This window comes from Elephas maximus, chromosome 3, assembly GCF_024166365.1.
Source record: "Elephas maximus indicus isolate mEleMax1 chromosome 3, mEleMax1 primary haplotype, whole genome shotgun sequence".
Taxonomy (NCBI): Eukaryota; Metazoa; Chordata; class Mammalia; order Proboscidea; family Elephantidae; genus Elephas; species Elephas maximus.
The window spans coordinates 62,859,210-62,880,773 of NC_064821.1; the positions used below are offsets into that span (position 1 = coordinate 62,859,210).

General features: G+C 47.2%; 1 protein-coding gene across 7 annotated transcripts in view; it reads left to right on the top strand.

The window, feature by feature from the left end:
* The window catches only part of ZBTB40 (zinc finger and BTB domain containing 40), a 79,318-nt gene extending 58,225 nt beyond the window's left edge, over nucleotides 1-21,093 (top strand). For 2 of the 7 annotated variants that reach the window (XM_049878210.1, XM_049878205.1), the window contains 12 exons: nucleotides 1,354-1,490; nucleotides 1,932-2,133; nucleotides 2,497-2,630; nucleotides 4,219-4,387; nucleotides 4,729-5,193; nucleotides 6,138-6,344; nucleotides 8,107-8,271; nucleotides 10,815-11,029; nucleotides 12,249-12,411; nucleotides 13,081-13,167; nucleotides 14,927-15,153; nucleotides 16,916-21,092. In XM_049878210.1, the coding sequence (XP_049734167.1) occupies nucleotides 1,354-1,490; nucleotides 1,932-2,133; nucleotides 2,497-2,630; nucleotides 4,219-4,387; nucleotides 4,729-5,193; nucleotides 6,138-6,344; nucleotides 8,107-8,271; nucleotides 10,815-11,029; nucleotides 12,249-12,411; nucleotides 13,081-13,167; nucleotides 14,927-15,153; nucleotides 16,916-17,110 (2,366 nt within the window). In that variant the 3' untranslated portion in view covers nucleotides 17,111-21,092. Of the gene's footprint in view, nucleotides 1-1,353; nucleotides 1,491-1,931; nucleotides 2,134-2,496; nucleotides 2,631-4,218; nucleotides 4,388-4,728; nucleotides 5,194-6,137; nucleotides 6,345-8,106; nucleotides 8,272-10,814; nucleotides 11,030-12,248; nucleotides 12,412-13,080; nucleotides 13,168-13,576; nucleotides 14,029-14,926; nucleotides 15,154-16,915 lie in introns of those variants that run through there. The other 5 variants (XM_049878206.1, XM_049878204.1, XM_049878212.1 and 2 more) reach the window with 5 other exon arrangements.
* Nucleotides 21,094-21,564: the final 471 nt, after the last annotated feature.

Sequence of the window (21,564 nt, forward strand, 5' to 3'; positions counted from 1 at the left end):
CGAAGCAAAATCTGTTAAAAGCAAAGGTGTCACTTTGAGGACTAAGGTGCGCCTAACCCAAGCCGTGATATTTTTGATCTCCTCATATGCGTGTGAAAGCTGGACATTGGATAAGGAAGACCGAAGAAGAATTGACGCCTTTGAAAGAATGTTGAATGTACCATGAACTGCCAGGAGGATGAAAAAATCTTTCTTGAAAGAAGTACAGCCAGAACGCTCCTTAGAAGGGAGGATGGCGAGACTTTATCTCACATACTTTGGACGTGTTATCAGCAGGGACCAGTCCCTGGAGAATAACATCATGCTTGGTAAAGTAGAGGGTCAGAAAAAAAGAGGAAGCCCCTCAATGAGATGGATTGACACAGTGGCTGCAACAGTGGGCTCAAGCATAACAATGATGGTAAGAATGGTGCAGGACCGGGAATTGCTTCGTTCTGTTGTACGTGGAGTTGCTATGAATTGGACCCGATTCAACGGCACCTCACCATACAACAGTCCTGCCACCATGATTTAGCTGTGTAACCCTGAGCAAGTGACTGAACTTTCCGACCCTCATTTTTCCCTCTGTGAGATGGGGATATTAATAGTACCTATCACATTTGCTTTTGTGTGGTTGCTGTAATACTTATACAGCATTTAGCACAGCGTCTGACACAGAATAGGCACTCAGTAAATATTGTGATTTATCATCATCACAAATTATACAGTGACACATACCTTCGTACATAGACTTTTGCCTTCAGATAATTTCTTAAGGTTAGATTCCCAGAAATATAGTTACTGGACCAAAGAGAAGAATAAATTTTTAAATATCTGCCTCATAGTTTTGATTTTTTCTTTCCTTTCAAATAAATATGGCCCCTTAAAAGACAGTAGTTAACAGAATGGCTCAGAGGCCATAGAAACGGAAGAACCATGGGTCAGCTTCACTGCCACAGTCTTGACTCATGCCTGCCTGTATTTGGAATCTCCACATGGATCCTTTACCTCAGGCTTGATGAATACCACCCTTGAATTTGTATATCTGAATCTCCTACCAGTGCAGCCTTCTAATTACCCCCCTGCTGAGCAATCACTACTTCTACCACCAGGCACTAACTTTCAAAGTGTTACTGGTCTGTGGTCCTGAAGCAGCGAGTGATTAAGTACAGACCAAAGGAGATCAGGCAAGATCGAAACACATGTATCTGAAGCCCCAAGCTGGGAGTTGAACTTTGCTCCCCAGAGGGGACGGAGTTCTTGCACTGATATCTCTTCTTCTCTAATTTGTAACACCCCATAGTCTTCTGTAGGAGAAGCCCTTAAGGAGATTTCGTTGCACCAAACATTATTGTTTTCCTAATATCCTTACAGTCCAACCAAGCACTGATGATTATGGGACTGAGCTATTGAGACGGTATCATGAAAACCTCTCTGAGATTTTCACAGACAACCAGATGTTGCTAAAAGTGATCTCACATGCCAAGAGTGTAGCCCCTGGAGAAAGAGAGGTAAGAGAGGGAGAAAGAGACAGAGAAAGGGAGGGAGGGTAAAATGAGATCGAAGGGGAAAATGTGAATATATATAATGCATTCCTGTATTTATATTTTATGTAAATACACACACAGCCATGTTGAGAAATGCTCTTAGCGTTTCTAGGGCCAGTAGAGAAGGAGAAATGTAATGTGACTCAGTTTCTAAGGCAGAGTAACAGGTAAGATAGTTGCCGTTCCTGTATTAACAAAGAAAAGAGCTCAAAAGAAGGACTGAGGAGCATTGTCATATACAAGAAACTCCTCAAGTTGAGAAAGATCGTGAGAGAAGGTGAAGGATGTTGAAAAATTCCTCCCCAGGAACACATTCACTGTAACCCAATACCCAGGCTTGCAGCTCTGCAGCAGGGCTAGTGGCTAGAAAGTCCCTTACGTGCATGTTTGTGCTGCATCTTGAAGGTCATGGAGAAGCTTGTGAAACGGGACTCTGGCTCAGGAGGTTTTAGTTCTCTGATATCAGCAGTTCTGGAAAAGCAGACTCTCTCTGCGACAGCTGTTTGGCAACTGCTGCTGGTGGCTCAGGAGACAAAGACCTGCCCGCTGAACTTGCTCATGGAGGAGATCCAGAGGGAGCCTGGTGCCGATGCTTTCTTCCAGACAGGTGAGTTACCTGACCTCTACTGTGGTTTAGCCCCTACTAGCAATTGTCAGTCTTCCCAGAAAATAGAGCTCTGTTACGGTAGTCATCCACAACCCTGCCATCAGAGGAGCAGAGTAAGGACTGGCAATCTCATTCAGCGACACAGGAGTTGGTAAACCTTAAAAAAAAAAAAAAGTACAGTACTTATTCTAAGCTTAAATTATTATACTCTGATTATAGTGCAGTTTGCCCTTCTGCACTCCCAACTCCAGGTAGGAGATCAGTGAAGTGTGTTCTCATTATCAAGAGTTGAGTTGAGAAAAAAAAGGGAAAAAATGGCACTTATGGTTTTACTAATGAATCTTCCATCTCCCTTTTTTTCAGTGACCACGCCAGAAAGCGCTGCCTTAGAAACAATCCTGCGGCATAAGAGATTGGTCATAGAGGCCATCCAACAAAAGATTGACCTGAAGTACTTCACCTCAGAGGAAGAGCCCCTGGCAGAGACTGTGAAACAGGTGTGGTGGGAATGCAACCCAGTTGTGTTTCAGAGAGTTTCTGTGATGTCTGGGACCGTCTTCATTCCTAAGGGAGGCCTCAGCATCTGTAGAGTACCTGCCACATGCCTAGCCCCGTGCCAAGCCAAGCATCCTGTAACACTTCAGTTCTTTCGGTCCCCATACCATCTGCATTTTACAGATAAGGAAACTCAGACTCCAGGGGATTAAGTAACATGTCTAGGATGCTCCACTGGTAAGAGATGGCACCAGGATTTGAACCCAGGTCCATGTGACTCAAACCTACAGTTACTCTGTTTGTCTAAAGCTAGGTAGATCTCCAGGGGAACCATGGTACTGCTCTCTAACATGTTCTAAGAAGCAACTTCTTTCAGATGAAGGAAAGTAAAATCGGTGTTATTACATGCTGTGTTCTGGCTCCTGGAAAGAGCCAAGATAAACATAGATAGAACAAAGTGTTTGCCCATACAGGATAGCAAGTAGTGCCAACTCATTTTCTGTAAGACTTCTCACAATGTGGCCAGCATCCCAGAAAAACCAGGTGGGGATGGAGGGGGCAGCACCGGGTGGGGGGAGGGGAGTTCACGGATGTCCAGCCCAGGATCATGTGCCTCTGGAGTGGGAGAGAATTACAGGGGAACATGAAATTGTAGAGCCTTTCGATCCAGGTGGGCATGGAACATGTGCAGAAGGGCTGGTTCCTGACTCTGTCCACAGAGGTGCTGGTGGCCCCGTCTTGGTATGACTCTTAGATGGGCAGAAGATGGCGCACGTTTCTTTAGGGCTTCAGAGGAGAGATTCCCCTGCTTTCCTCTGTCCAGCACACCACCGACTTCAGAGATGGGGTTTCTGCACTTGGTCAGCTCTCGCCTACCCCCAGGGACATCAGGTTTATTTAGATAGACTTGAAAAGAGCAGAAATAAAATATCTTCCAAAATGAAAATTGCACTTGGCCATCTGTGGATGGCTTAGCTTTATTTTCTCAGCGTACTGACTCTATCTGCTGATAGCTCTAACATTCTGAGAGAGGACAGCTTTGAAATAATATTCTTGGCCTCTTTAAAGACCCTATTTGAACCTTCTTTGAAGAGTTTCTTTCTGAAAGAAAATGATGTTTAAAAGGGTACATCTAAGTATCTAAAAATATAAGGCCACTGATCATGCAGAAATACTTCCAGACATTGAAACAATTATATATTGTGAAAAAGTGTCTGGATCTTCAAGACAGAAACACCAGCAACCAAGTCCTAAGGCTTTCTAAGTTTGTGCCATTAAGATCTAGAAAAGTTCTTGGGGAGACTCCTGATTTCTGAGAAGATATTTCTCATAGAACATGATCAATGCTTTCTTGTGTGCCCCTTGTTTGTATTTGACATTTACCTTGACATACCCCTGTTAAACCCTTTTTGTTACTTTCCCTTTTCTTTGGAAATCAGGGATATCTGCTGCATTTCTCATGAGGAGAAGTGTAAATTACAGATGAGCAATGCCTTCCTGAAATTGTTTTTATTTGTTTATTAAGTTGGAAACCATGGAGAAAGTCTGCTGATATTAACCCCAGACCTTTGTCTCCTGGTATTCATTTAGATTCTGAGCATTTCCTCTGAGACAGCCAGCCCCGAAGCCTCCCTGAGAGCAGTGCTGAGCAGAGCCATGGAAAAATCAGTCTCAGCCATTGAAATCTGTCACCTTCTGTGCAGCATCCACAAATGGTTTCCAGGCCTGCAGCCTGTCATGCAGGAGTTAGCATGCATTGGTAAGAACCAAGGTGGGTGGGGGGCCCTGTCAGGCACCCAGGCTGTTTCCTTATTAGAGCAAGAAAGCAGCAGTTCATGTAAGAGTTCATGGCTGCTTTAAATTACTTACTCATTCTACATGCTCTCAGTACCTAGAGAAGTCATGAGCATAGATGTAAAATGGAGCTATTAGTGTTTAAAGAATGAGAAAGTAAAGATGATAATGATGTTGCAATAGAGTTTTTTTAGGATCCCAAGGAGTCTCCAGTCTCCCATAAGAAGCTGTGTGCCCTAGAAAAGTTCTAAAGTAAACTAGAAATGTAGAGAGTTTCCAGAGCCATGAGCTTTCTCCCCTGTGCAGGTTTCCTTGCTAAGGAAGATGGGCAGAAGGAAATGTGGAAGGTGAGTAATAAATTTCACCTTGAAGCCAACGATAAATCAGATGAAAAGGCAGCTGAGCCAGCTGAAGAAGACTGCCAGTCTGGGAAACGGAATGACGAGGGAGAGACCGGTTCTCTGCCAGAGCAAGAGAAGGACACTTCTGCCTCCCCAGATTCTGCCAAGAAGAGCTTTGTCTGTAAGGCCTGTGACAAAAGCTTCCATTTCTACTGCCGCCTGAAGGTGCACATGAAGCGCTGCCGTGTGGCCAAGAGCAAGCAGGTGCAGTGTAAGGACTGCAGCGAGACCAAGGATTCTAGGAAAGAGCTGGAGAAGCATCAGCTGGAGGCCCACGGTGCAGGTGGAGAGCCCGACATCCCTAAGAAGAAGAAGAAGAGGCTTCCAGTGACATGCGACCTCTGTGGCAGAGAATTTGCTCATGCCTCAGGTACATTCAGGAAGGCAAAGTAACAGCGAATGATGATTCTGGATGTTGTAGTTTGGAGTCCAGGCCTTGCCCCTGTTTGTGTGTAATAACTAGGAATGTGGGTGGGCTTAGAAGATAGAATAGGTTCTCACCAAGGCATGGAAATATATGGGGAAGAATATGGGGTTTGGGATCAGCTCTCTGAGCTTTCATTTCCTCATCTATTAAATAGTTTATTGGATTATTAGAAGATTTAAAATAATATAGTTGAACCCTTAGTACAGTGCCTAGCAGAGTTAGGACGCAGTAAATTGTAGCTGCTGTTATTTGTGGTGATAATAACCGTTTAATGCCTGATTCTTTTGTTTTTATGTACCATTTGTGTCTTGATAATAAATAAGAGCCACTGGAGACCCCGGTGGTGCAGTGGTTAAGTGCTACTGCTGCTAACCAAAAGGTAGGCAGTTCGAATCTACCAGGCGCTCCTTGGAAACCCTGTGGGGCAGTTCTGCTCTGTCCTGTAGGGTCGCTAGGAGTTGCAGTCGACTAGATGGCAGTGGGTTTGGTTTTTTTTTGGTTTTTTGGAAACCCTGAGATGTAGAGTCAGGTATTATTTTCCCCTTGTCCCAGATGTTGGATAAGCCTGATGAAACATAAAAGTAAGTTTTGTTTCGCTATTTCTAGGTGACTGGGTCTTATTTAAGAGAGAGAGGGGACAGGGACGTTAAATCCAGAATCACTTCCTAGTCCAACCAGGAGTGGGGACTGAGGTGACTTTGGGATGCTTATTGCTGGGCAGTTGGGCAGGGTGGCTACATGGGTCAGAGCTGGCCTGACCTGGGTCCTGTGCTAGATACTATCTTCCTCCGGAGCCCTCACCTGAAACAGTGCAGTTATGTAGCCTCATGCTGGTTCATAACGCTAATTGCTAGTATCTCTTCTGGTCCCTGGCACGGCTTCTGTAGGCATGCAGTACCATAAACTGACAGAGCACTTTGATGAGAAGCCTTTCTCCTGTGAAGAGTGTGGGGCGAAGTTTGCAGCCAATTCTACCCTGAAGAACCACCTTCGCCTTCACACTGGGGACCGCCCGTTCATGTGCAAGCACTGCCTCATGACCTTCACCCAGGCCTCTGCCCTGGCCTACCACACCAAAAAGAAGCACTCGGAAGGTAACGCTTGGGGAACTGCTTTTGTTCTACTGCAAATTTTAACTATGTAAGTTGCTGAAAAGTCCATTTGGAATTAAGTGTGATACATATCTCAAGGAGCCATGGTGGTGCAATAGTTAAGCACACAGCTGCTAACCAAAAGGTTGGCTGTTTGAATCCACCCAGTGGCTCCACAGAAGAAAGACCAGTAGAGGATCTGATTTACATAATTCTGGCCACTCTGTGGGTGATAAATTGTAATAGGGCAGAGTATCATACAAATGGGGGAGAGCAGTTAGGAGATTATTGCAGTAGTCCAGCCTAGAGACGATGGAGTTTTTGACTAGAGTTATATTCGTGGGGGTTGTAAAAAATAGTCAAGTTCGTGGATTTTTAAGAAGTCACCTCTAATCCCCAGACACAGATTGCCAGGCAGTATGTGCCAATATTGGGGATATATTTTTGAAAGTAGAGCCTATAGAATTAATGATGGGTTGGATGTGGGATGTGAGGGAAAGAGAGGAATTAAGAGTGGTTTGGAGTTTTGGGCTTGAACAACTGAATGGATGATGCTGCCATTTACTGATGGGGGAATTGGAGTATGTGTGTGTGAGGGGTGGTGGGTTAGAGGCCATGCGGGGGGGTGTGGAATCAGGAGCTCTGTTTCGGGTACAATAAATTCCCGATACCTTGTAGACCTCCAGGCGGAGAGGTAGAGTTATAGAAACTTTGATACATGTCTAGAGAGTTCTGTAGAAAGGTAGGGCCTAGATAAAAGTGTGGGAGCTGTCAGCGTACAGATGGTATATGAGGCTCTGAGATAAGATCATCTGGAAAGTGGGGATAGAGAAGGCCAAGGACTGAGCACTAGACTTCTCAACAGTTTTCACCTCTTAATTCAAGAAGGCTTTTTCTTCTAACAAAATATTGTTTGAAAGTATGTGAAACATAAACATGAGGTTGATCACTCTGGTTGAAGCAGGCCTAGGAGTTGGGGTCTGGAGCCTCACCTGCTCATTATTTCCCCACTTCTATTGATACCCTGGTGGCAGCTGCTAACCAAAAGGTCAGCAGTTCCAATCCACCAGGTGCTCCTTGGAAACTCTACGGGGCAGTTCTACTCTGTCCTGTAGGGTTGCTATGAGTCAGAATCGACTCGACGGCAAGGAGTTTTTGCTTGTTGGTTTATTGACATCATAAGGAGGTTTGGAGGTACGGCTGCTCTGGCAGTTTTTACAAAATGTTTTGTAGACTTCTTATTTACCTGTGTTTTCTATGGCAGCCTGGTCATTATATTCTCATTATGTTCATGAGGAAGTAGAGAAACCAGGTGAGCTGTAATAATTTTATAGCAAGTCACCGGAAGAAGGCTTTCATTCTCCTCTGAAGCCATGCCTCTCACCTGCGCATGCAGCTGCTGTATCTGCACTGTGTATGTTGCAAGGGAATCCAAACTCACGTGTTTCTAAGTACAGGGATATGTCTGTTGCCTGGAGGTGGAATGAGCTCTTCCCATACTTGTTGCCTGATTAACAGATGGGTTATCTTGTGTAACGCGACCTCGTTCTTATTCCTCAGGGTAGGAAGACGATATTCGTACCCTTTCTGTGTGGTCGGTTGTGATTGTGAAGTGCCATCTGACCAGAAGCGTTACAAATTGCCTGCTGTTTTAATGTTGTCTTCCAGATTATGTTTCCCTGATATTTGCCCTAGAATGTGACTTTATTTTAGGAATGCTGTAAATGTTTAGTGCTGGCTCTAATAAACTCTCTTGTATTTCCAGGGAAAATGTACGCATGCCAGTACTGTGATGCTGTGTTTGCCCAGTCCATTGAGCTGTCCCGCCACGTAAGGACCCACACCGGGGATAAGCCATATGTCTGCAGGGACTGTGGCAAGGGCTTCCGGCAAGCCAACGGCCTCTCCATCCACCTGCACACCTTTCACAGTATGTACTGAGATTGTGCATGTCAGGCACTCAGTGCCAGGCCTGGCTGTGAGGAAGTGTGTAACGGTCATCACACAGGTTGTCACTCCCCCAGAGCTGGTCTCCATTCAGCGCCTTCCCCTCCTCTCTTCTGCAAAACCCAGAGTCCTTTGGTCCTATTTCAAGGAGATTACCATTTTAACGTAGCATCGTGTGATACTTGTTTCTCTCCGTCCAGGCTTCCTTGCCTTCCTGCTTAGCCACCTGGCACTGTTTGGCTGACAGAGGCAAATTGTGTTTGATGGAGAGAGTCTCTATGACAGATAAGCTCACAGAGCACTGGGACATTTCCTGTAGTCCGCCGAGCTCCTACTCACCCATCTTAGGATCATAGGAGCACCCCGGACACTTTCTAAGTTACTGTATACCATCTGAAGTGGTACCTGGTCACTTGCCCTGCCTTCTGCCCAGTATTTTCTTCTGAACGCCATTGTATTTCACTCAGTTTGTAGGGTCTGCCCCATCTTTCTTCCCTTCTACTGGAATTGGTAGGGAAAAAAAACAGACTTCTGCTCAACATATGCACACACATACACACACATACAGGAAAGAAAAGGAAATTCTGTGATCTTCATTATGTCATCAGGAAACCTCCACTGTGGCCTTCGGATGCCATGTCACATTTTCTTCAGCCTCTCACATGCTGCAGCACAGCAGGATGTTAAGAGCTTGGTGTCTGAAATCACACAGGCGAGGATTTGCATCTCAGCCTGCCATGTACTTCCCATGAGACCTTAAACAAATGTCCACCTTTGTAAGCCACTTAGGCCCCTTGTAAACTGGAGAAGATAATGGTACCCACCACCTCAGATTGTGGTGAGAATTAAATGAGATATCACCTATAAATAAAGCCTGAAGCTCCCTGCCTGACTCATAGAAAATGCTCAGCGAATGCCACCTGTTATTAGTATTGGTGACAAGAGTAACCCTCTCTGGTGCTGCTTGTCACCATCAAAGCTTGTCTTTTTGCATGCCATGTGCCTGCACCCCTCTTCCCTTTGTAGCTGTGGGCAAATACAGTGTGTCACAAACATGTGCCTTATGTAGACACTTTCAGGTCTGTTGTTGGCCAGCCGACAGGGACTTTGCTAGAGTTCCTGTGTGCTTAGCATGTAGCTGGACATGGGAGGAGGCAGAAAGAATATACAGTGCGGTCCCTGCTCCCCAAGGAGTTTACAAGGCTGTACTAAAAATCCAGTTGCAACAGACTTCCAGCTTAGTGAAATTTGGATTCTGTCCAGCGCCACAGTTTTGCTATCCTGTCAACCTCTCTCAGATGGTATCTGCTTTGGTCTTCTTTTCCTAGCAGCATTACTTGGGAGTCAAAAGAGGGAAAGACGTTATTAATTTTTGGAATGGAGAAGAACCCAAACTACTTTGCCATGCCCCTGGAGTATGCCATCTGAGGCAGGCCCAGCATCCAGGCCCTCCCTCTCTTTTATTGTTCCTCACCTGTTTCATAGGAACACATCATTCCTTATGGAAAATGGCTTCAAAGTGTCTTAAAAGACAGCACAAAGCTGAGATTTCAAGAGCTGGCGTCCACAGAGAAACTAGTTAATGATATCAAATGCTGCTGCATGGTAAATTCCTGAGTTCACCTGAACTGATGCACAAATAAGATTGGCTTGTGGGCTGGGCCTTTCTCATGGGCAAAGGATTTTGTTATTAAAACGTTTAGCTTTCTGTTGCTTTAAGAAAAAGAGTGACATTTCCTACCACAGGGCTGGCAAGTATATTCATCATTAGTGCCACTTCTTGTCTTTGAGATCCTACCAAAGAGTTGGAGTTGTCCAATTAGACTGGCCTTTGGGGATAGCGCTGGGGTTGTTGGCCAGTTCAGCCATTTCCTAGTTGTGACATTGGTCAAGGCACTAACCTAACTGTCTAAATTGTGATTTTCCTAATCTCTAAAATCGGGGTGGTAATAGAACTAGTCATAGGGCTATTGGAAGGATTAAATGAGTTAACATACGTAAAGCACATAGAGCAATGCCTGTCACGTAGCCCTCAGGCATTATCTATGAAAATGTTGTTTGTGTTGTTGATCTGGGATGGGGAATTGTACTGCTGACAACACAGGAAGTAGTGATGCTCTAGGGAATTGATGGAAATCTCTGTAGTGAATTAGAAAACCCAGAACTGCCCACCACTAGCAGGGGAAGAGCAAGGGTGATATTCTCTGGAGAGAAGTAAAATAGAATTTCACTTGTACGATGTAAAATGAGGAATTGACATGAACTATTTTTTCTATTTGATGCTGCAGAGGTTGTTAGTCCAGAAGCCTCAGAGGCTGTTGCTCCTCTGGCAAGAAGGCGGGGTGGCCAGGTTAGCCCTGTGCTGACTGCTGGTCCTCGGAGTGCATGACCCTGCACAGCATCTGAACAGGGCCTCGCTTCTGTCTGTAGCTGTGTGCAGTGACCAGCATCCATCTCACTGACTGCAGTCTTCGGTGTTTTTTCTTCTCCCCCTCTTTCTCTCATGAATGTTCCTCATGGAACCAGACATAGAAGATCCCTATGATTGCAAGAAATGCAGGATGAGTTTCCCCACCCTGCAGGACCACCGGAAGCACATCCATGAGGTGCACTCCAAGGAGTACCACCCGTGCCCCACGTGTGGGAAGATCTTCAGTGCCCCTTCCATGCTGGAGCGGCACATGGTGACCCATGTTGGTGGGAAGCCCTTCAGCTGCGGGATCTGCAACAAGGCCTACCAGGTGACCGCAGGCTCTGGTGGGAGGCCTCCCTCCAGTCCCTGATCTACTCTCCATTTGCTCACCCTTGATCCCCGTGTTTGTGGCTTGTGGATCAGATCTTATCACCAGGATATGCCAGTTTGGCTTGTTATCATGGAGAATGCAGTTTGAAATTATTCCAGTTCTCTAAGGAAATCTGGTCAGAGGGATACAGTGGGGAGCTTTAATTGGAGCAGAGAGTTCTTATACCCCCTACTCCCCAGAAGTCAGCCTTGTCATGAACTGAATGCTGCTTTTCTCCTTGGAGCCTCACATCCTATTGACTCCATGTGTCAGGGCACATGAGAATGACTAAGGGGATTGTAACACAACCTGGAATTATCTTGTTTAGCACAATTATTGCTTTTTTTTTTTTTTAACTCTCAGGGAATGGCGTTGCTTTTTTACCATAGAATTTGGCATGTAATTAAAGGGAAACCCCATATAGAACTAAAAAGAAGCTACATCTATCAGACACTCTAAAACCACAAAGAAAAGAGTGGTCTTTGTTGGTGTCCATAAGATGTAGGTATATAGAAAGACACACAGAGGCTAATTTCAGCTCAACAAAAATTGAGGACTAACTCTGTGTGAAGCCTTGTGCTGCGAACAGTAGGGTCAAAGAGTGGAGTAAGACCTGGGCCTGGCCCCTCGGATACTGTGGAACATTAAGGAGAATTTTCCGATGCTGCTCGGAACCTGAGGGAAGGGGATACTTGCTTACAGAGCAGGGACAGCATGTAGCCCCTTTTTCAGCAGTTTGCTCTGCTCTACCCCGGGCTTCTAAGAAGCAGTGAGATACAGCACAGTGCTGAAGAACACAGATGCTTAAGTCAGAAGGCCAGGGCTTGAGTCCTGGCCCCACCACTTACTAATTCTGTGACTTAGGGCAAGTCATTTAACCCCTCTGTGCCTCATCTTCTGCCTCATTGGAAAGATCATAGCACCTCCCTCATACAGGAGTGAACTTAAGACGGACTCAGCTGAGCCCTGTCATATAGCAGCCTCTTAATACATAGTTGTCTTGTTCCCACGAACACCAGCCTCTCCAACATAAACACTCAGTTTGATAGGTCAGAGAGTGTGATTCTAGACCCATAAGCTTATCTGAGAATGTTTTTCTTTCTCTCATGGGGGACTCCTGAGCTCTCCAGCTTGCTGGAACGTTCTAAGACTCTAATACTTGCCATATTCCTTGCAGCAATTGTCTGGTTTGTGGTACCACAATCGGACCCACCACCCTGATGTGTTTGCTGCACAGAACCATCGATCCTCCAAGTTCTCCTCACTCCAGTGCAGCTCCTGTGACAAAACCTTTCCCAACACCATGGAACACAAGAAGCACATCAAAGCAGAGCACGCAGGTGGGGTTTGGGAGCCATAGATGGGGAGTGTGTGCTGATGCATGGGGATGGCTTGGTTATATGGCATCCCTGGGTTCTATCCAAAAATCCCAACCAGCAGTGCGACTGTGTGGTGTGCTTTGGTAATTACCTTTGTTCTGCCTGGCACACCTGAGGGATACAGCCCCAGTCCATCAATAACAGTAGCTGGAAGGCAGTAGTTCTCAAACCTGGAAACCTCAAGCAGTGTAAGCTCCTACCAGCCCCCAAGTGAGGCCCAGTCACTGTGCAGTAGGAAGGGTGTCAGCTTTGGTGGCAGACAGGCCTGGGTGGAAACCCTGAATCCAGCACCTACCAGTTGCATGACCCTGGGAAGTGACTTGTCTTTACTGAGTGGAATGGGAGTTACTAATAACGTACCTTGCAGGTGAATTTGGGGATCGTCACAACAGCTCGTGGTTGCAGAGCGTTTCCTAATTGCAAGGCACCATGTTCCTCACAACAACCTTGTTTGAATCCAGGCAATCTGGACCCAGATCTGGTGCTGTTTACCACTGGATTACACTAATAGATCATGGGCATGAGGGTCTTGGCACATGTTAGGCGCTTGCCAAGTGTTAGCCACCATCCCTGCCACCCAGCCCTGACAGTCCAGCTTGTCTCACGGCTCTCTCCTTGTGTGCTTCACAGATGTGAAGTTCCATGAATGTGACAAGTGTAAGGAGCTCTTCCCCACACCGGCTTTGCTGCAGGTGCACGTCAAGTGCCAGCATTCAGGTCAGTGGCACCCTAAATACGTAGGGCCTGGCACTGTTAAACAGTCTGAAGCATTAGCTGCGATTATCATTATTATTGCTGTGTCTAAGGAGCCCTGGTGGCACAGTGGTTAAGGGCTTGGCTGCTAACTGAAAGGTCAGTGGTTCAAACCCACCAGCCACCCTGCAGGAGAAAGATGTGGACATACCAGTTATAAGCTGTACCTTTTTTTTTTTTTTAATTTTTATTGTGCTTTAAGTGAAAGTTTACAAATCAAGTCATTCTCTCACACAAAAACCCATATACACCTTGCTACATACTCCCAGTTGCTCTCCCCCAATGAGACAGCCCGCTCCCTCCGTCCACTCTCTTTTTGTTGTCCATTCCGCCAACTTCTAACCCCCTCTACCCTCTCATCTCCCCCCTCCAGGCAGGAGTTGCCAACATAGTCTCAAGTGTCCACCTGATCCAAGAAGTTGACTCCTCACCAGCATCCCTCTCCATCCCATTGCCCAATCCAATCCCTTGTCTGAAGAGTTGGCTTTGGGAATGGTTCCTGTCCTGGGCCAACAGAAGATCTGGGGGCCATGACCACCGGAGTCCTTTTAGTCTCAGTCAGACCATTAAGTTTGGTCCTTTTATGAGAATTTGGGGTCTGGATCCCACTGCTCTCCTGGTCCCTCAGGGGTTCTCTGTTGTGTTCCCTGTCAGGGCAGTTATCAGTTGTAGCCAGGTACCATCTAGTTCTTCTGGTCTCAGGCTGATGTAGTCTCTGGTGTATGTGACCCTTTCTGTCTCTGGGGCTCGTAATTACCTTGTATCCTTGGTGTTCTTCAGGTGTACCATTTTTAATGAACCATTAAGAAAGAAAAACTGCTGCCAATTAAACTAAGTTTTCCTATCAGAATTTGTAGGTTATTCTAAGAGTTATTTTGGACTCAGTTGACATAGATTTTTATTATATCACTCACTTTTGTGTGCATGCATAAAAAAAAGACAACATAAGAAAATAAATTAAGGTAACAGTCCAGCTTCTCAGAGTAACTTTGCGTTTGGACTGTCAGCGTGCACATTTTTCCACAGTGTCACATTCTTTGCCATCAGGAGCATTGGTGGTGGATCACATAGTAAAAGATTGCGTCAGAGAACTCTTGCACATTATGTAAAACTGTCTACTTTTGATTCCTACTTTGAGAATGTGGCTAAACATGGCTGATTCATCCCTCCCCCAAACCATTTCATTCCCATGAGTTAAAAACGTGTACCACTCCTGTCTCAGGGATTTTCTTCCAAGCCGTGGACACTCATGCTCCAAGCCTTGATGCCGCTACTTTTGATGTTCGTGTGTCCATAGTCATTGGCGATTATACCCAGCTGCCACCTAGCCTGTAGCAGTCATGAGATGCCGTTGACCCCATTTCAGAGATGTTAAAAAGCACTTCTTAGAATTGATGAAACTTGATATTGTCAGCACCATTATCTACAGTTGAGTAATGGGCCTCAGCTGAGGCAGATTTAGCCTGAATCTAATGCTAATGAAGTGTTAGCTCAGGGCTGCTCTCTTGTGAGGGGCCCTTTCAAGGCTCTGCATCTAATTCTATATTTGTAGTTTTGTATTATTTTTCCTCAAGAGGGCCCACACATTATATGAGCTTTAGGCCCCACAAAACCTGGATCTGCCTCTGCACCTCCATTCTCACACCTTCCTCTCAACTCCCCTTGCTCTTCCTTCCCTTAGTCATTCCACCCACAACACATCCCTTCTGTCTCCCCCCTCCAGGGTCACAGCCATTCAGGTGCTTGTACTGTGCAGCCACCTTCCGCTTCCCTGGGGCACTGCAGCACCACGTCACCACGGAGCACTTCAAGCAGTCAGAGAACACCTTCCCCTGTGAGCTCTGTGGGGAGCTCTTCACCTCCCAGACCCAGCTGGACGGGCACTTGGAATCTGAACACCCAAAGGTGATGGGCACCGAAACCCAAGCAGCAGCCTCCCCGGTGGTGCAGGTGATTCTGGGGCCACTCGGCACAGAGCGCTGACACTGGGTTCCTAAGGCTTCTGTAGAGCTGGCTCTGCTACAACACCCAGGCTTTCTCTTTGGCCCTTTGAGTAATGCATTCATAACCAAGAGAATCTCACAGAAGAGTCTCTCTGGACCTCTTACCAAAACAGAACGGAAAAGTCTAGTCTCTTGGTGGTCACATGTGAAATGGCCCCTAGATAGAGGGAGCCTGAAGCAAGAACTTCCAAAAGTGGAAGAACTCTGGGTTTTTCTCTCCCATTTCACACCCTTCCCCACCTTCTGAGGAACACCATGGGATGTGGTGAGAGTTGCAGGCGACCTTGGAGAAGGGGGATGAGCTCTTAGCTGGCAAGGGAGTCACCTTCAGTGGAAGCACTTTATTAGATCCTCTGGGCTGGACATAGTGCCCCCTTGGACATATCTGGGCCTCTCACCTTTACCTGGGTGAAAAGCTCACCTCTTCCTGATGTTTTAAGGCAAAGCCTGACCCAGGCCCTCAGTTGCCCTGTTGTAACGCTCTTCCATCTTCTCCAGAGAGGGCAGGCAGAAAGGGAAAAGAAACTTAGCACTGCAGTGGTCAGTCATTTTTGGTGGGTTGGAGGGGAGGTTTCAGTCAGCTGGACCATCCCACGGTCCAGTTCCATAGGTCAGTCCTTTATAAGCCACACTCTTCAGGCCTCTGGGGAACAGAGGGGAGGTCAGCTGGGCAGGATTCCAGGTGATCCTCCTGCTGCCCTATTAACAGAGCAGCTTTGCTTTTGTCTTTCTTAGGTATTAGGGTTCTTGGTGAGATGTCGTTTGGGGGAGGGCAGGGGGGATTTCATTGCTAAAAGAAAAAAAATAGCTTGGAAACTATCGTCCTAGATAATTTTTGATTGAACATCACAGCCCATTCCTTTTCAGTCACAGCACACAGAGAGGAGCTGAGCTCTGCCTCCCCATTTCTGCTCACTTAAGTCTAGTGCCCTGCTCTTCACTCCTGGCTAGTTCTCAAGAGCCAGGGTGGCCATGTCCTCTGGGGAGGAGAGCATCAAGCTGTCCTGGGCTCCATGGGTCAGAAGCATCAACTTGGAGGTTCAGGCAGGAACTAGGTTGCTTAACCCCAGAATAGTTATCGCTGAGATGGGAAGGTCATCTTTAACAGATCGTGCAGGTTGGGAAGGATCGTGTCTTGACTGTGGCAGAAAGAAGGGGTACCTGCCCTGCCAGCCTGGTGAGCCAAATGAATGTGCTGGTAGAAGTCACAGTTTGTCCACCCCTTTTTCCTCCTAAGCGCTATAGCCGGGCACCCTCCTAGGAAGGCTCCTAGTCTGACCAGTGGTCTAGAGATGCTATCCTTGGCAAGCCTAGGCTCCAAAAAATCACCCACGTTTCCGTGTATCAGAGCATGAGACCAACCACATGGCACTTACCACTGTAGTGTAATCCTCAAGACAGGAAGGCCCAATCTGAGAAACCTGAGCCAGTGTTCACTGGTGTGTAATCACAGAGCCTGGGTACCCCGAGGTGGCGTACTGAGCTAAATTATAGCAATTTAGTGCACAGAGTTGTTTAAATTGTTTGCCTGCCTTCTCTTTCGCATCACTGGCGTGTTAGACTTGCCTCTTCCCATTAGGCACATGTAATTGTTCTCCTCAGGTGAAAACATAAATATCATCATTACAGCATGAGATGAAAACCATGTAAATTCTGGGAAGCTAACTGTGGACACTGCCCACAGTAGCCTCGTGGTCTTCCCTTTTCAGGTGATCCAAGCCCCAGAGCCGGTGGCCCCAGCAGAACAGGTGATCACTTTGGAGGAGACCCAGCTGGCTGGGTCCCAGGTGTTTGTGACATTGCCAGATTCCCAGACATCTCAGACCAGCTCTGAGCTTGTGGCGGTGACTGTGGAGGATTTGCTGGATGGTACCGTGACCCTGATCTGCGGTGAGGCAAAGTGAGTGGCTGCCCACCCACTGGAGGGGTTCTGAAATGCACCAGAGAGCACTCTGCAACTTGTTCTTTGTCCTCCTTCCCCGGCTGTCCTGAGTGATGAGCATTTTTGCATTAGCACCGACCACAACGGCCTCACTTGGAAAATAGAAGCTTCAGTGTTTTCATAGAACCAACAGTGTCTGAGTCACTGACACCAATACCACTGCCCTCCGTAGCAGGCAGGCGGATGGCCTGGCTTCCTCCTCACAGGCCTGCTGCTTTGTCTCTGTGTCATTGTCTATCCCCAAATGAAGTATCACTTTCAAAATGTAGGCTGAAAGAGTGGTGGGATAGGAGCTCATGACCACGGCTGCCAGAGAGTGCAGTGTGCTGGCAGCGCTTGGAGTGCAGGATGGCAGTCAAGCGTGGCACTGCGGCCCACAGCACAGGGCTACAAACACTGCCAGTGCCTACTGGCCACTTAAAAATGAGAGGAGAACCAGCACACCATCCAGGAACCCAGCCTTGAGCACACTTGGCCCTTCCTCACTTCTCTTATCCTCCATCTGCCTGGGTTCCCACTTCATCCAGTCTCTGTGCCCAGCACCCCTTGCGGTGGCAATGGGACAGGTAGCAACGTGTTAACAATACAGGAAGGCCACATTTCCACACCTAATCCCACCATGTCAGTACAGTGGGCCCCTCCCAGAGCAAAGCCTTGGGAGTGTTTTTATTGGAAGTGTTTAATGTGAGGCCACCTGACTGCAGAGATAGCCTTTGCCTTTCCAGGATATTCTTCACAGAGGAGGCACGTTCCCACAGCTAAAACTGCCTGACTGGGAAGCCTTCCTCCCTTCCTCTGTAACGTTTAATGTAGCTACTGACCTCGCGCCCAGGCAGGTGGTTCTGTCCGCATGTGGAGTAGCAGCACGACGGCCCCCGGCTCCTGCTCATGGGCTTCCCTGCCTGTGAGAGGCCTGCTGCCGTGGTTCTTCCCAGCCACCTCTGTGACTGCCGGTCCGTGATCCTTGGGAGTCTGAGCTTCACAAAGCTTTTTATCGTTAGTTCCTAAAATATAATCTGATGGCTTGTGGGATCCATTATGAAATACAATTAGATGGATGTAGGTTCCTGCCGTTTGGAGGGAATGACTAGCATTTATCTTCCTTTCCTCGATGCCAGAAGGTTGAAGTTGCTAGTGTGATGTTTATACACCAAGCAGGACTCCATGCCACATTGTTGGTTTGACTAGCGGGTAGTGCCCAATTTAATCACACACCCTCGAGCCACACACTGGCAGGGGCAAAAGGTCTACCCCTTCTTCCCAGGCACATCCCAAATGGCCACGTACAAACAGGTGAGGGTTGGCTTGGGCTCTGGTCGGAACTTTGATTGCTGCCACAAGGTGAGCTTGCACACTGCTGCCAGGGCAGATGAAGCCTGACACTGAGCAGGCTGCTTGCCGACAGCCACCAGTTCTGTGTAGGCAGCCCTGGACCCAGCTCCCTCAGCAGGATCCTCAGGCCAGCAAGTCCCAGCCAGCTGCTTCTGCCTCCGGTGGTACCCTCATTCTGATACTCAAATCACCTAAGCTGTCAGCACTGGGATCTTCCCATTCCGAAGCAAATGAAGTTTTCAAAGGAGAGTCAGCCTCAAAAGCTGAAAACTGACCAGAAGATGGTGCTCAAACCTTTAGGACTTCGTCTCCACATGAAGCCTTCACCAGTCCTGCCTAGGCTGTCTTCTTAAGGTTTTTCAGTCTTATGAGCTCTCAGATTAGAACTCTTGATCCGCAAGTGGCAAAAGGGGACTGAATCTCCTTTTGGCCCCAGATAAAACCCACTAAAAGACAGTGCAGTGGCACATGCTTAAGGGACCTAGATGCCAAGCCCAGCAGATAAGAGTGCAGGAAGGCATAAGCCATAGGACAGTTGTTGGGGACTGCCGTGAGTCTCACTAAAATGCCTTCCAGCCAAAATAAATAAACATTAATTGCTGAGGGCCTGTAAGGGAAAGTGATTTTTAAAAGCCTTCTGAATAAAGAAAGCTGTACATTTTAAACCCAAGTTTCAGATCCTCTCGAGCAAGGAGAAACCCTTTGCAGGTTTCTGGCAGAGACCCAGACCGTGTCAGAACACTTGTTTTCTTCAGAATTTGCAGACTTGGCCGCTTGCTGGGCGGAGAGCGAATGGGAAGGCCAGGCTTGCTGCTGGGGCAGCACCCAGTAGGAAGCACAGACCCGGGGCTGGTTTGCCTGCTCTCGGCAGCAATGAGGTAAGGCCCATCCTGAACGTAATCTGTGCCCCGAATGAGCCTCTTGAAGCGGCTATGTTTGCTGACTGATTTTACAATGTTTGCTCCCTAGAGAAGCCCAAGAATGAATTTCATTGTAGCAAGACTTTTTCCAACTCAACTTGGACATTTTATTCTTTTCTCCTATTTGTGCCCCAGAGACCTTCTGAACTGCTGCCGCTGAGGACGTTGTTAACGTTATTTCATCTCATTTGCTTCCATTATGGCAGTGGTGTTCGGTTTGCCTCATTCCCACGAGGTACTGTCCTTGTGGCCTCTGAGCTGAACACGAGTGTTTGCTGTGGTGTGGAGGAGTCTGCAGGCTTCTGGGGGAACCTGTGGATTTGATTCAGTGGAACCTGAAACCTCTGCTCCCATAGCTCGTCAACCAGCTGGTGGGGAAGGAAAGGCAGTCAGATTCTAAGCTGGAGTCTAACTCCAGGGGGAATGATGGGATCAATTGTGGAACAGGATTGCCCATCACAGGTAAGTGAGACGGCACACTGACGGTTCAAGAGCAAGGATTAGCACAGGAAGATGAGACTCCTACTGTCTCAGTCCATGAGCCTGAGACCAGAGGGGCCTCAAGGAAGCTGAGACAAATGGCTTTATTCATTTATTTTAAAAAGCCTGTCCTTCTGTCTCAGAAGCTCAATGTTTGGAAAATTTTGAGCCCAGAAAGTCTGCAGTGTGAACAGTGGGTTCCTGTGATGATCAGATCCTCTCTAAGGAAGCTTGCTGCCCCACCCCCCTTACCCTTAGCCCCCACCCCACTGACCCGGGGAAAAGCAGTGCACCCTTCATCTCGGAGAAGAGCTCTGATAGTCAGGGGCTGAGGGCTGAAATGGGGTCGGGGCAGACAGATGGCAAATGGGGAGGCAAAGCCTGTCCCCTCCTCAGGGTCTACATCAGGTGTAATCCCAGGATCAAGGAGAAACGTGAGATGGGGCCCTAAGACTTTCTCTCTTAACCCCAGGGGCTGTTGATGTTGCCTTCAGCACAAGCTGAGGACATGCTAATGCGGGGGAGGTGGGGTGTGCCTTTGAATTTAGTCTTTAGCAACTGTTTCTCTGAGAGCCATGGACTGGCTAAGGCATGAAGGGAATGGCTAGCCTTACACACAGTGGACAGATGGTTCTAGGGAGAAAGGCAATGTTTCTATTGGATCAAGGCTAGAAAGTTGAACAGCAACTTTAATCAACCCTCCCCAAGGAAGAATTCAGTAGTCCCAGCCCTGCTATACTTGGCCTGGTACATACCAAGGATACATGGGAAGAAGATGGAAAATGGGAATAAAAAAAACGGGGAGGGGGGGTTTGAAGGACGTGGTTGGAGGAAGTTGGTAGTTGTTCTGTTGCCATGGAAAACCTTGGGGATGGTAGGACTTGAACCAGAAGCTCAGAAGCACAGACGGAACCTGTAAAGTGGCTGCACCTACAACTTGGGGAGAAAAGCTGTCTGTACTTTGGGGAATACATTGTTGAGGGAAAAAAAACATTCCCTAGGCTAATTTAAATCACTTCTAAATTGTGAAGATTTCATCGTTTCCTTTACCAAGGCCAGCCGCACCTGCTACCACCCAGGGTGAAGACAGCTAGCCGGTGCGGGATGCTGTATAAATTTTATTACAAACGTTATTCATGTTCAACTTGTACTAATCTATGTAAATAAAATATGTACTTTGAAAAAAATTATGCTGCGGAAGTTTCACATGGACTATGATGTTACGGACCTATTTTGTCTTTGGTTCTGGGTGGCTGTCAGGTTGAAAGGCCTGGTTTCCTAGGGGCTTTTGTGTGTGTCAGGCAATGTAAGCACGGGGGGTGGGTGGGGGAGTTTCCTGCCATGTGGAGTCTCATTTTCTAAACCCTCTTTCCCAGGGAGCAGTGGGGGGGAGTATTTCAGCACAGGCTTTGGAGTCTGGCCTGGGGACTCCCAGCTATGGCGCTCTTAACTATGACCTTGAACGAGGGACTTACCCTTTCTGAGCTGCCTCTTCCCAGCTCCCATCGATACAACAGGGAATCATTGTACTTAGCCCATAGAATTGTTGTACGCATTAAAGGCTTGGATTTGATGAATTTGGTATAGAAAATTTTAGTTGTTGTGAATAAAGTCCTTCAGGTACAGGTCAGCCCTTCCCTGCATTCCTAGCCTTAAGGAAAATGTTCATTCCTGCACGTTTATG